General features: G+C 34.5%; 1 protein-coding gene across 1 annotated transcript in view; it reads left to right on the top strand.

The window, feature by feature from the left end:
- Window positions 1-6,775, top strand: part of NELF-B (negative elongation factor B) — a 93,993-nt gene extending 87,218 nt beyond the window's left edge. Inside the window, exon 9 of the mRNA XM_089105720.1 lies at window positions 6,515-6,775. Coding sequence (XP_088961846.1) covers window positions 6,515-6,652 — 138 coding nt within the window. The 3' untranslated portion in view covers window positions 6,653-6,775. The remainder of the gene's footprint in view (window positions 1-6,514) is intronic.
- The last annotated feature ends 8,973 nt before the right edge of the window (window positions 6,776-15,748 follow it).

Below are 15,748 nucleotides of genomic sequence, written 5' to 3'. Positions count from 1 at the left end.
TTTTTGAGTGTTTTACAAATGTTATTCAATTCAATTCAATTTAATTATAACCCGTCAAAACAAAAAAGGGCACAGATCTCCTAAATGACAGAGTACATAAGGAGGAAAAAAGAGAAAAGAGAAGAAAAATTATACATTAAACAAAAATAAGTAGTTTTTACAATCATAATAATCATAGACATAATCATAAATCATATATCATAATCTCGAGATAATCAAGACATAAATCAAAAGACATAAAAAATCATAACACCATCCCAAAAATAAAGAGGAACAATCATGGTCAAGTTTACTGGTAGAAGATTTAAAATCTTTCGCTCTTTTATCAATAAAAATGGAAGGAAAAATGATCTTAAATTTTTGGAACAAAAAAGAGTTACTAGTCCAAGGGGCCATACGTGAATTTAGTAAATTTAAAATAAATCTGGTGAACAAGTTTTTTTTTGAAGCAGGAAAAAGTTGCCAAATAGGAGACAGAGCAAGAAAATGAGGCACAGTTAGACTGTTATAAAGTTTATAAAGATGTAAACGACTAAGGTGGGTAACGTTAGAGACAAGTGACGCATAAGCTATCCTTGTCTTTTTTTCAAGATTTTGGATGGCAAGCTTAATAGTTTCCTTAATTGAATTTCCAATGGGTATTCCGAGGTAAATAAGGCTTTTAGAGAGTGGGATACAAGTTTCTATAAGTTGGAGGGATTTATGAGAGTATCCTTTGAGGTTGAAACCGACAGCTACAGTTTTATCCACATTAAAACTTAAACCAATCTGCTGATATTCTAGTTTTAACTTCGAGAAAGTGCTCTCACAACCAGATAAAGTTTGACGCAGACTCAGGATATCATCAGCATACGTAAGTAAAGAGACCTCTAAACCCTCGTGAATACAGGTGGACTCAATGGAACTTTGCGCTGGAATGACTGAATTATTAAAAAGCGTGGGGGAAGTGAGTCCTCCTTGTCTAACGCCCTTTAGCACATTAAAAAGCTCTGAACCGCCCTTCATTTTGGCAAGAAGATGTTTATAAATGTTTTGAAGACACTTTATAACTGAGAAGTCATGATTTTTGCATTGCCTAAATACATTACACTGAATCATGAAAAGAGAAAGCAGACACTTTTCTTGCTTAGAATGAAGCCCAACCAATGGTTGCAACACCCCTTTTATTTGCATCTGATCGTCAAGTAATACGGTAATCAATAGGGTGGTAGAACTGTTATGTTAAATAGAGCTATTGAACAAATATAGGCTTGTGACAATAGATAGAAACTAAGTAATAACAGGGATTTTGTAGGAATTTCCAAAAACTAAAGATTCTATCTATGTCAATATTCAGCTAAATACTGAATAGAATAATAACTGAATACTGAATAGAGTAATAACTGGAGAAAATAACGTAACTGGTCTTTCTAAAAAGATATTTTTGTAAATAAGTCAATTAGCTAATAATTCGAAGTGTGTAATCTGGAATACTCTTAATAATAGTCATATAAATAAACAACTTAGATTTATGGCAGTGTTTGTCTTTTGCTAGAGTAATCAGTAAAGTTACAGTCTCTAGAGATCCATGATGAAACTTTTTTCGCTCTTTTTTCTGCTGATTTTTCACACACGGTTCTTATTTTCAAACTTGAAAATAAGCCTAATTGGTTTCCTAAGCGGAGTTTTTCTAATTTCTTATGGCAAATATAGTTGTATAAGTTTCCTCTTAACGAATTTAAAGAATCAGATCCTTGTTAATTGAAGGAAGCTTGTTGAGCTTTTCCATGATAGAAACTCCTTAGGAACTTCTCATTAACAGCATGGATCAACGAGTAAGGTGAGAGAGCAGAGGAAGTTAGGGGGGAGACATGGTCTAGTGGGACTGTGAGAATTTAGGAAAATATCCCTTTCCTGGGTGTTGGAAATGGTGATAGTATGTATATTGTAAACCTTGTTTTTCGGAATGCTGTTTTATTTTCTACGACCCAGTTATTTATAAATCGTCTGTCGGATATCAAAAGGACGTATCTCCATAATTGTAAATTTTCAGAAGAGCAGAAAAAAAAACCTCACAACAGTTTTTTCCCTCTGATAACTGTAAAACAAAAACGGATTGACAAGTATCGATTTGACATATCGATCTGTTCTTCTTTTACGAAACTTGGAGGAGAAATGAAAAAGTCGTGAGTTTTTTTTCGCTCTTCTGAAAATTTACAATTGTGGAGATATTCCCTTTTGATACCCCACTCACGAAATACTTTGTTCTGTGGAATCTGTGGAAACAGCAGAACAATTCTGCTTAAATGGTCAAACCGTTTCAGCGCCCTAAAGGACGAGTACCACAGCGAGTCACCGGAAGACAATAGTGCAGTAATTTGACGGTTGACGAAGATTCCAATACACGATCTAAGAGAATTAGCAAGTGAAACACTAGGTAAAGTAAAACGAAAGTAGAGACGGTGGCTGTCTGAACAGACTATCCGCCTCTCAGAAAAGAAAAATATGCTGCTGTCATTCACATGTGCCATTCACCAGAATGTAAACACCCTCGTAAGTTTTGGCATCAGTTGGGTTGACAAGACAGACCCAAATAGCTGACAAATATCGCACTTGAGATGCAAATAGTAGCAAGTTCATCAGACAATCGAAAGTTGTATCACCTGCTTAAATAAACAACTTGTAAGAGGTCCAGAAATTCGTCATCTGTAAAAGACGAACATGGTATTGTAATAACTAGCCGGGACGGGATTGTCGACTGGTGGAACCTCTACTTTCAGAACGTTTTAAATCCCCAAGTTGATCTATCGCCACCCAGTGAATACCCCCAAGTGGTCCCTTAACATCCACCTTTTAAATACTCTATAATTCACCCACCTCCCCAAAAGGATCAAAATGAAAGTGTTAAACTAGAGCCCCCTGATGAAAAGGAAATTTTGGCAGCAAAAAATAAATTGAAAAAAATATAGTGCCAGGAATGTACGCAATAAAACCAGAAATCTGCAAAGCGAACCGGTGGCTTCTTGTACAGCATCTCGAAAACTGCTTAAAAAGATCCGGGAACAGTAGGTGATTCTGTTTGATTGGAAGGCTTCAATCATCATTCCCGTTTCAAAAAAGAGGGCACAGTTGAATTCAAATACTTCCCGGGAATATCGCTCATAAGTATTCCTGCCAAGATAATCGCCATGGTCCTCCAGAACCGTTTCTGCTCGATCAGGAACATCGCCATACGCCCAAATTAAGTAGCCTTCCGACCTGAAAGGGGCTACGCCGACCAGCTCTTCACACTCCGACGGTTTCAAGTGCACCGAATGAAGGATAACGAGATCACAGTTAGTATTTTCATCGATTTTATAATAGCCTTTGACTCAATTCCTCTTGATTGAATGTGGGCTATGGTACAGGAAAGCGGTGTTCCTGAGGAGCTGGTACGTCTCATGCAGGTATACTATCACCATCCTCGTGCGTTTGTACAATTGGATTGATAATTATCATAGTTCTTCGATGTCGATTTTGGGGGGAGACAAGGCTGTATTCTGAACCTCATACTTTTTAACTGTTTTTTCAATCGGGTTATTAAGCTTGCCACGCATTGTGTCACTTGCGTTGAATTAACGCTAGTATCTCCCTCAGTGACCATGATTTCGTAGCAGACATCGTCTTTCTAGAAAACCATATAGACCAATTGTGAGCCATGCTGTGCAATGGTGCTGTTAATGCGGAGCCGGTTCGTCTGAAGGTTAGCTAGGAAAGATCTAAAAGTTTAACGAACTCTGGAAATATATTGAAAAATGGCATTTTCTTCTATAATACCGACTTCTCCGTCAGTGACCTTGATTTTGCAGTCTCAAAGCCTTCTAAACGATACGCGTACAAGCTTCTTAGATGACACTTACAGTCTCATGGTGCAATCCTTTGAGAGAGGATTTCACTTTCAGAAATAGGAAGATTTTGAGATTCGAATAAACAGGATTTGACTGGGGGGGGGTGCAATCCTACCGAAGTGGTATTGAAAGGAAGTTGGGAATCATCACAATGCCGTCTATTGTTAGGTTATTAATTACCATGGAGCATGTGTGGTGGGATATAGTGTCCTAATGCAATATATGGTTACAACTTGCCTCTCCATATCTTCAGTGATAATGCTTTGTGCTGTCGTCTTTTCAATGCCAATTTTGCTTACCGACTTTGTGCACAATTAACTGGCGCTCTAAATGTAGTGCTTCGCGCACACACTGTTGATAACTCATAAGGTTGACAGCCGTTCTGTGCAGGGCTCGACCTCCTCACTCTCTTGGCCATCTTTAAAGCACTTGCGCCGCTTGAAAACTCAGTTTGTGACATGTTTTCATCGTTAAACGCCTGGCGAATCATGTTCAGCGTCACTGTGTTCGATTCCCTCAATCCTGCACAAAGATGTGATGGCTTGTCGCAGTTCAATCGGCTACTACAATTGCGCTTGTACCAATTCATTCAAAATGGTTTCTGGCTAAAACACGGTACGGCCTGAATAAACGCTGTTTAACGACAGGACCGTGGTACGTCTTGAAAGTCACATTCGACAAAAATTTTCATACTTGTAAAAAAGAAACCTTAGTTGCGTTTGATTAAACCCAACTTAGTCAACTAACAAGTCTACTTTTTTCGCTTTTAGCGTGTTATTTGCCAGAAAGTGAACAAAGAAAATTTACCAGGCTTTTGCAAATAGAACGGATAGTTTGGGAGAAATTTCGAAGTTGCTATAGCGTAAACCGAAGAGAATAAAACTCGAGAGTTAAAACTAGTCTCTGAGTAAGTGCATTTTATAAACAGCTGCATTAGCCAATCTGGGTAACCCTAAATGAATCATCATATTTTGCAAGAGCCAAGACTTTTACCATAGAGGCAAGCATGAGCTGTCGAATTCGAATTTCTTGCCAGAAATTCTTTGTAGATATCTAACAACGAAGAATTCTTAATAGTAGTTTCGTAATCAACTTTTTAGTTAACTAAGAATCCGGTCGTAAAAAAAAAACTTTAAAGTTAACTAAGAACTACAAAAAAACGACAAAATCTACTTATTAATTAATTAATGAAGTAAAACGAATGAGGCCCTTGATTGATCAGATGATTCAAATATTAAAAATGAAACAAAGTAGCTTTGTCAAATTATTTGGTTAAACCAAAAAAGGTCGTGTTTAAGGTTACATCATCAATTGACAAGCCCCTTCTCATTAAAGGTTCATAAAAATATGGCCCCAGGCTCGTCTTTAACGAACCAAGGACGTCAAAATAGAAACACTTTTTGATAGAAACATTTAGAAACATCTTATTTTTTATTCCCTTTTTATTCATACCCTAAAACGTGGATTTTTCTAAGATTTTTTTCTGATGTTTCAAAATTATGAAGTTCGTAGGTCAGTATCACATTTGCGTCAGTGTTGTCGCGTTTAAGCATGAAAATAAATGAGCAAAACTGATTAGTTAAGTTCAACAATGATTGTTGTCCATAAAAATCCAAACACAGACAATTTGTTGATTCTCAAAGACAATTAAACGTTCAAATGAAAGTTAAGGCTTCCTGTATTATTTGGTGACATTTATTTTTAGCTTTTTTTTATTTTCAACCCACTTTTGTTTCTTTTACATTTGTGACCTGCTAATACCAAAACTGCATAGCTGCGTATGGAGGTCTTTTTTTTTATTATTAAAAATTGATTTCCCAACTGTTCTTAGTTTTTTTTTAATTATATATGGTTCTGCAGCTTTCCGCTTAACCATTTCAAATAATCAGAATTAGTTTTCACTGTCCTGGGTACGTAAACATAGCTTGATTATGTACTAAATTTGTTTTACTATACAAAAAAACTTTAAGCTCTTCCATAGATCAAGTCTTAGATGGTGTTGAGATCTAAGAGCTCCAGGTCAGAGAGGAGGAAATAAAAAGCTCGAATCTGGTACCTATCATTTTTCTTTCATGCTTTTCAAAAAATGCGTCACATGTAGAAAATGCATAGCCTAGGGTAGAACTCTCCGTTTTTGCTTTCTTTTTGTCGTCAAGTCAGGCCTTTAAAAATAGCTAACTTTGACAGTTATCATTAAATTTATAACAAGTTATCGTGGTACAAATCGTTCTTCGGAGTCTTGTACCTCCATCCCCGGATGGATGTACAAGCATGACTTAAGCCTTTTGCATTATGTTACTTGATCTCACGGAACATTATGAAAAGTCAATATAGTACCATAAAAAATGAAAATTTCTCGATGAGCAACTGATAAATTTTGAAAATAACTTAAACCAAGTTTCTAGAAGGCCTTTCACATTGAATCGGACGTTAAATTTTCATCCAAATCCCGAATTCACAATTTTTGAATAGTTTGCTTATGATGATTGTGATGAGTTTAGACGATGATAATAATGATTTTATTTTTTACCGCTAGCATAGAAAATTATGCACGTAGTGTGAAAGTCACTTAAAGACCATACAATAACTAAACAATACCGATCAATCTCATAGCAAAGGCACTTATTACGCATATCTCTTTTTTCCAGAACTTCAGCTCTGCTAGACGTGCTCTTTCTGAACTACAGGAGAAAGTAAGAAGTCATACAGCTAGTATCGAGGCGGAATTATCTGTGGAAAGACCGTTGTCACCACTTGCTGGAATAGCTACTCCTTCACATATTTGACTTTTATAATCTTTTTATTGACCTGAATGCATTAATTTTTCCTAAAGTATATTAATATACTTTATTATACTATTAATATACTTAAAGTATATTAATATACTAAATAAAGTATATTAATATTGCCGTTGTAAGTGTAAACAACATGTCTCTCGAAGTCCTGTGTTTTGATAGTATAGTCTTAGGGAAACGATCTGACGGACTTGCTTAAGAGAAACATTTGTTTTCATATTTTTATTAGTTGTAATGTAAGAGCTATTTTGGAATATCAAGGTAGCTTTTTGAATTAAAAATATCTATACTTTCCCTAAGATAGATAAATAATTTATTTCGTGATTAAATCAATAATGGGTATTTCATACAAACAGTAATAGAGAAAAAATCAACAAGAAAAAATTTGACTAATATGAGAAAAGGAAAAAAGACGGAAAAAACAAAACTGTAAAGCAGAAAAAAATACACTAATTAAAAATCAAGACTTATAATGCGAATGAAAATTCTTTTCAGTATGGTTCTTTCTCATATTTTTTTTTTACAAATTGTTAATGAACATTATGGGAATCAGTGGAGAATACAATTTGACTATATCAGACATTTCATATTCACCTACTAAGGGTGACAATATTTCAAGGGTAGTAAGAATTTTAGAATTATTATTTTTTACATAGTTGTAATAGCTGGAGGCACTTTATGTGTCTGGAGTTTGCGCATCAATCGATTGAAAACTTAAAACTAAACAGCAAACACTTTAATCATTCTCTGGCCGTCAACCATTTCTGGCAAAATTCTTATCAAAATTTCACATTTTTAAATGACATCTCCGTGACAACTGGAGATTTAAAAACTAAAGAACGATGTTGCCTCTATGTATAAAAAATCACGTGACAGCTTGACCTGCGTATGTAAAAAAAAAGAATGGCATGGCCTCTATGTGTTAAAAAATCATCTTTTAACGATCATGCACTTTACTTTAAAGAGCGGCTTCGATAAAAGCGATGACAACGTGGTTGATTCTTTACTAGATTAATTAAAAAACTTTTTTCCACAAAATAAGTTTTTTAAAAAAAAGTAAAGAATTCCATTAAACCAAAAATGAACAAAAATAAAATCAAATAATCTATCAATATAAAAATCAGTATCGAATTTTTCAGTATCAATAAATAAATGAAACCCAAAACAAACAGAAATTAAAATAAATAACAGAGTCAAACTCAAAACGATCAGAAACTAATATGGGTAGGGTTCAAAATCCCTCTGATTTCTAAAAGCCAGAATATAATTTGTACTTTACTGGAAAAAAATTAATGAATTCACTGAAAAATTCGAATTTTCAGTTTAATATTTATATGCTGATATTTATTCCTTAAAATCGTAATTAATTTTTGATATTTTAAATTTATAAAAATGAAAAAATTTAAAAGAATGTTTTTCAGTAAAGTACAAATTATATTCTGGCTTTTAGAAAGCATATGGGTTTAGAACGCTACTCATATTAATATCTGCTCGTTTTGAGTTTGACTCTGTTATTTATTTTAGTTTCTGTTTGTTCTGGGTTTTCTTTATTAGTTTATACTGATTTGTTGTAGTTGTATGCTTGGTAGATTATTTGATTTGATTTTTGTTCATTTTTGGTTCAATGGAGTTCTTTAATTTTTGTTTTAAAACTTATTTTGTGGAAAAAGTTTTTTTTTTTAATTGATTTATGTTCGTTTTATATTGACAGTGTTTTTTAGGAAAAAAGACTGAGCCACTTTTAAAGTTAAACAACCACCCCTTCCATAAAATCTTTAAATACCCCCTGGGCATAACTTACAACTCTTGCCCCCTAATCTCAGAAGTTTGTTTCAACCCTAAAAGCCTTGTTGTATGATGTTTAGACTATTTTGAATAGAATGGATATCTAAAAATTTATATTAGATACAGTTCAGGACAACACGACGTGTGTGTGTGTGTGTGTGGGGGGGGGGTAGCTGCCCTCCGATCACTTTGACTCTTAAAAAGAGCACCAGAGCGTCTGTCTACCAATCCAATGAGCCCCCTCCGAAGTTTATATGACCCTGCCTTCTATAAAATCTTATATGCCCCCCCTTCCCGAGCATAACTTACAACCCTTGCGCTGAGGGCTGGGGGGATTTGTTATACTCAAAGACATAATTTCCAGACCTTTCAAATACGTTGATCAAAATTACAACCTCAAAATTTTGATCGGAAGTGTTTGGGGAAATGATCGGTGGGGGGGGGGGGCATTTGCCCTCTGATCACTTTCGACTAAAAAAAAAGGCACTAGTCCTCTCAATTTCCAATCGAATGAGCCCTTTTTGAAGCTTCTACGACAAAACTTTCTATAAAAGCCTTATATGCCCCAAGGACATAACTTAAAACCTTAACCCTGAGGGCTTTCGGGGGCGTCATACTCAAAGACATGATTTCCAAACCCTTCAACTACGGTCAACAAAATAGCTATATCAAAATGTTGATTGGAAATGTTTGGGGAAATGATGGGCGGGGGGGGGGGGCATTCGCCCTCCGATCGCTTTTGACTACAACAAGGGCACTAGACCTCTAAATTCCCAATTGAATGAGCCCTTTTTTGAAGTTTCTATGACAACACTTTCTAAAAAAACCTTAAATGCCCCCAGGGTATAACTTGCAACCTTTGCCTTGGGGGCTGTGGGAGGGTTTGTCATTTTCAAAGACATAATTTCCGGACCTTTCAACTACGTGATTCCGTTGATTTTGAATTGAATTTATCAAGTATTTTGGGCAATAGGTTGCATCAAGACTGGGCTGGGTAATTGTAGATCCTTCTTAAAAGACCTTCTTAATCTTATATCCTTCTTAAAAGACCTTGAATAATTGTTAATTTTTTTTTTTAGTATAATGCAAGGGCTCAGAATTCCTAGTTTATTTATTCTTCAATAAATTTACATCAAAATACACTTCAACATAGTCTCTCCCGTAAGGCCTCCTTGGCCAGGAAAAAACATAGGAGAAACAAAAATGAAACAAATACATAAAAGGAAAACATTTTTAACATAATGCATTCACACCTTCAAGAGACTCAACAAACGCACAAAAAATCCAATCATCCAGCTAATCACAACCTAGGCAGGGGAGTATCACATGATTTCAAATTATTTCAAATTGCATATTTGAAACCAAGTAACGGAAATGCAAACAATTGGCTATTTCGATAACTCTCAACCAATCACTCATCTTCAGCTGGGAAACCATGGAATTCATTTCTGGGATTTTGAGCCTCAGTGACATTGTTTCAAGAAGAATAGAATTGTCATGAATTTGTTTTAAACCACTTAATTCCTTTTAAACCTGTTATCGTAGATACAGCCTAAGAGTCGTGTCTCCCACTCCCGCCACCAGGTGTACATCTCGGACCATATGTAGTCCAATCCGCGGGGACCATGTTTAGCTCAATCCGTGTCACGTTGGACACACCCACCACTCCACACCTTCTCATGTCTCGGTGGCAACCTTTAGCCTCGAATGGCTTGTGCCATTTATGCAGAATTTTTGAAAGTGGACAACAGATCAAATTGTTAAGAAGAGAAAAAATCCAACCATGATACTTTTGCAAAAGTAGTTTTCGTCAAGCTGTTGACAAAGAACGGCTAGAGGACTTGTAGGAGCATGGATATCCATTCTGGAAAAATCCTCGTGCTTGAAGAAGTTGGAGTGAGTATACTACAGTGGTGACAATTGGCGAAATGAGGCATGCATTTGCCTCCTAGTTTTTTAGCTCCCCTCAGATTCTGAAAAAAAAAAATCCTTTTTGGGTTACTTTAACTGAATAACAATTCTTACTTCTTAATATTCAGCATAATTTTATCCAACACATTTTGCATACAGAGCTGCTAAATGTTACCCTCCCCCCCCCCTAATGTGAAAATATATAACCCAAACTTGAGTAGAGTGTTATCAATTAGCGCGAATTACACATGGAATTACACAAGCCTGAGGCATGAATATGTGTGCAGTTTGACGAGCACATTGTATAAAGTGATCAAACATGTTATATTTGGATCTAGGGACGAGATTGTGTCAGGCAATCAGACTGGTTTAGCCGATACATGCTTTACCAAGTTCGCTCTTCTATCATCATAATATATTTTTTTTTCCTGGTTCCATATTCAAAATTAATCTTCCTTATATTACATGTTCAAAAGATGGTCTTTTTCTAGAAATGCTGGTTTTCAGCTGGAGGGCTTATAATCATGTTTTTCTTACTATAAATACAGAACAAATTGTTCTTTCTGTATCAGTTGAACCAGACGGGTATCAGTGTCAAAACTTAAGATCGTCAAATTGCGCATTAAAAGGTTTAATATGCTTTTCTATAAAAAATACCGGTTTCAGCCATAGGGTAAGAAAATCATGTTTTTCGCATAAATATTGTTTTTTACTAAAGATACATCCAAGCCACGCATGTTTCTGACTAAAAAATTGTCAAATAGAAATAAGGTCTAGACTGAAGGCACCTTGTATCATTTATAGAATGGATTGGAATATGGTTTTAAATCATTTACCAAAAAAATAACTATTTGCGAAAAAGGGTATAGCATTTGCGAATTGAATTTGAACAGTTTTGTCAATATAAAATATGGTCTAACGTTATAGTATACTAAAAATTTGATACTAAGAGAGATGTAGATAGCAAGAAAAGAATTTTAATAAAGAAATTCAGAACAATCCATAAAAACCCTTAAAAATCAAGTAGTGAGGTTTATATGAGTATGAACAGTCAAGGATCATTAGCACCAATTACCCTAACCACCAGGGACCTCAACCCCCAAGGGTCCCCTATCTTCAAACTCAAAGGGGGTACCCCCCCCCCCAAACTTTTGCTCCCCTACCCCCATTTTTTGTATAGCTTTTTTTGAATTTTTTCTTGAAGTTTTTTTTATTGTTTTTTTAACATGATATATTTTTTCAACTTTTTTTTCATCTCTTAGAATTACATGTAACATACTTAAAACATAAAAAAATCACATTTAATATTTTCCAAATTCAAAATGAGAATGATATAGAAATTTTAGTCGTGACTTTTACTATTAGAAAAATATTGTTTGTAGTAGCAATTTTTTTTTACTAAATGGTTTTTGGACCGAAATTATTCAACTTTTTTTTCTTTTTTTTACGTATCTTAAAATGACATAAAATAGGCTTACGGCTCTAATAATTGTACTCTATGCTCGCTCAGAGACACGATGCGGCTTTCCCATTTCAGTCATAGGGTAAGAAAATCATGGTTTTCGTATAAATAGTGTTTTTTTACTAAAGAGACATCTAAGCCGCACAGGTTTCTGACTCAAAAATTGTCAAATAGTAATAAGCTCTAGGCTGAAGGTACCTTGCATCCTGTCTAGAATTGATTGGCATATGGTGTTAAATCATTTACCAGAAAAATAAATCTATTTGCGAAAAAGGGTATAGCATTTGCGAATTGGAGTTGAACAGTGAATTCAATATAAAATATGGTCTAACGTTATAGTATACTAAAAAGTTGATACTAAGAGAGATGTAGATGGCAAGAAAAGAATTTTAATAAAGGAATTCAGAACAATTTATAGAAATCCTTACAAATCAAGTAGTGAGGTGTATATGAGCATGAACCGTCAAGGATAATTAGCACCAATGACTCTAACCACCAGGGACCTCAAACCCCAAAGGTCCCCTATCCCGAAATTCCAAGGGGGTACCATCCCCCCCGACTTTTTGCCCCCCCCGCCCAACCCCATTTTTGTATAGCTTTTTTTGAAGTTTTTTTGAAGTTTATTTTAATTATTTTTTTAAGTTGATATATTTTTTCAACTTTTTTTTCATATCTCTTAGAATGACATGTAACATACTTAAAACATAAAAAATCACATTTAATATTTTCCAATTTCAAAATGAGAATGATATAGAAATGTTAGTCGTGACTTTTACTATTAGAAAAATATTGTTTGTAGTAGCAATTTTTTTTTACTAAATTTGTTTTGGACCAAAATTATTCAACTTTTTTTTTCTTTTTTTTACGTATCTTAAAATGACATAATATATGCTTACGGCTCTAACAATTGTACTCTATGCTTGCTCAGAGACACGATGCGGCTTTCCCATTTCAGTCATAGGGTAAGAAAACCATGTTTTTCGTATAAATAGTGTTTTTTACTAAAGATACATCCAAGTCGCGCATGTTTCTGACTCAAAAATTGTCAAACAGTAATAAGCTCTAGGCTGAAGGTACCTCGTATCATGTATAGAATTGATTGGCATATGGTGTTAAATCATTTACCAAAAAAAATAACTATTTGCGAAAAAGGGCATAGCATTTGCGAATTGGAGTTGAACAGTGTTGTTAATATAAAATATGGTCTAGCGTTATAGTATACTAAAAATTTGATACTAAGAGAGATGTAGATGGCAAGAAAAGAATTTTAATAAAGAAATTCAGAACGATCCATAGAAATCCTTGCAATTTAAGTAGTGAGGTGTATATGAGTATGAACCGTCAAGGATCATAAGCACCAATGACCCTAACCACCAGTGACCTCAACCCCCAAAGGTCCCCTATCCCCAAACTCCAAGGGGGCCCCTCCCCCCCCCAACTTTTTGCCCCCCCCCATTTTTTTATTCTTTTTTTTATTTAAAAAAAAAAATATTTTTTTAACATGATATATTTTTTCAACTTTTTTTTACATCTCTTAGAATGACATGTAACATACTCAAAACAAGACAATCACATTTAATATTTTCGAAATTAAAAATGAGAATGATATAGAAATGTTAGTCGTGACTTTTACTATTAGAAAAATATTGTTTGTAGTAGCACTTTTTTTTTAGCAAAATTTTTTTGGAACGAAATTATTCAACTTTTTTTTTACGTATCTTAAAATGACATAAAAATATGCTTACGGCTCTAACAATTTTACTCTATGCTTGCTCAGAGACACGATGCGGCTTTCCCACTGATACCCTAGACCGGTTATCGATACTAGATTATGGAATGCATTAAATAAGTGTTTTCTACGCAGTGGAACGATAAACAAATAACTAATATCTATAAAAAAGTGAAGATGAAACACTTCAAGAAAGTGTGTTCACATGATAGTGTTATTGTAGCATTGAATGCTGACAAGGAGACGTATTTAAACTATATAATAAGTACAAGTGGTAACACTATCGGAAACGTATGCGTGCATTGTCATGACAGTAAGGAAATAAATTTCTTTGGAGTACCAAAAAATTTTTAATACTTCTTTTTGTCAGCATTCAATGCTACAATAACACTATCATGTGAACACACTTTCTTAAAATGCTTCATCGTCACTTTTTTATAGATACTAGTTGTGTGTTTATCGTTCCACTGCGTCAAAAGTACTGATTTAATACATGCAATAAACTAGGTAGTGTCGATAAACGGCCATAGAGTACCAGTAGGAAAGCCGCATCGTGTCTCTGAGCAAGCATAGAGTACAATTGTTAGAGCCGTAAGCATGTTTTATGTCATTTTAAGATACGAATTAGGAAAATATTAAATGTGATTTTTTGTTTTAAGTATGTTACATGTCATTTTAAGAGATGTAAAAAAAATTTGAAAAAACATATAATGTTAAATAAATAATAAAAAAAAAGTTAAAAAAAAACTTCAAAAAAAAGTATAAAAAATGGGGGGGGGGGGGGCAAAAAGTTGGGGGGGGGGAGGGACCCCCTTTGAGTTTGGGGATAGGGGACCTTTGGGGGTTGAGGTCCCTGGTGGTTAGGGTCATTGGTGCTTATCATCCTTGACGTTTCATACTCATATACACCTCACTACTTGATTTGTAAGGATTTCTATGGATTGTTCTGACTTCCTTTATTAAAATTCTTTTCTTGCCATCTACATCTCTCTTAGTATCAACTTTTTAGTATACTATAACGTTAGACCATATTTTATATTGACAACACTGTTCAACTCCAATTCGCAAATGCTATAACCTTTTTCGCAAATAGAGTAATTTTTTGGTAAATGATTTAACACCTAGATAATTTCGGAGACCACACTGCCTTTCCATGACGATAAATAAAAGTTCAAATAGGGATAAAATCCTTTTAATAGACAGTGATGATAGAAATTCACAAAAATACCAGATATTTCGGTCACATATACAGTGACCGTCATCAGTAGTAAAACTAAAATAAAACAATTTAAAACAAAAGTTTATATACTAAATCAAATAACACTACATATTGTTTGAATCTCTAATTCTTTTCAAAGCAAAGAGGGAAGCTATTCTCTTTGACCTTCTTGGATTCGGTTCATTAGCGTTCAATGATATAACATTTGGACAAAGGTCAACTACATTGGGTGAATTGAACTTTACTCTCTCAGATTTTAATAAATTATCATAGAGTTCAGCCCATATTCACCTGTATCTCGATTCAAAGCAATATTCTTGAATAAGATTTTCTTTATTTCAAGAATTTCACGAAAATTTTGCTTTAAACCCCGATCCCTAGAAATCAAAGAGACATTCTCGAACAAAATAAAATGGTCTGGAAAATTAAAAATATGTTCTGAAAGGGCTGAAGTGAAATCTTCAGACTTAGAAACTTGCTTTAAAGCCGAAGAAATAGAATCTTTGTGTTGTAATAATCTCATTTCCGAACTCTGGTTAGTACGTCCCACATATGAGCTTCCACAAGTACATGGGATCTGATAAACCCCACTTTGTTGCCCCAATGAAGTTAGTTCCTTCCCAGAATTTAGAAAACTACCCAAAGTATTATTAATCTTTAAAGCTACCCTTAGACCATTGCTTTGTAAAATTCTTTTAAGTTTTTCACTTAGCCCGGGTACATATGGTAAGGAACAAAAAACATCCTTCTCCCGAGTTGTCTCCAAGACTTCCTTAGAAATCTCTAGATCTCTAGTACAAGGTCACCAACAAGTGTTTTGAGCAAATGGTTAGTGTCAATCTGTAAACCACTTTTGTCTACACAAATTTTGTATATTAAGAATTCTTCGAATTTGGTTGAAAAACTGAAAAAAGTAGAAATTTCTTCAAGTTCTTTGCTTTCAAGCTTCGACATTGTATCAATGTGCACAAATATTGACGT

Source organism: Artemia sp. Qi Xiang Cuo, chromosome 20 (assembly GCF_049724085.1).
Source record: "Artemia sp. Qi Xiang Cuo chromosome 20, ASM4972408v1, whole genome shotgun sequence".
Taxonomy (NCBI): domain Eukaryota; kingdom Metazoa; phylum Arthropoda; class Branchiopoda; order Anostraca; family Artemiidae; genus Artemia; species Artemia sp. Qi Xiang Cuo.
The sequence above is the reverse complement of the archived record's forward strand: the minus strand, read 5'-3'. Positions and strand labels throughout refer to the sequence as shown.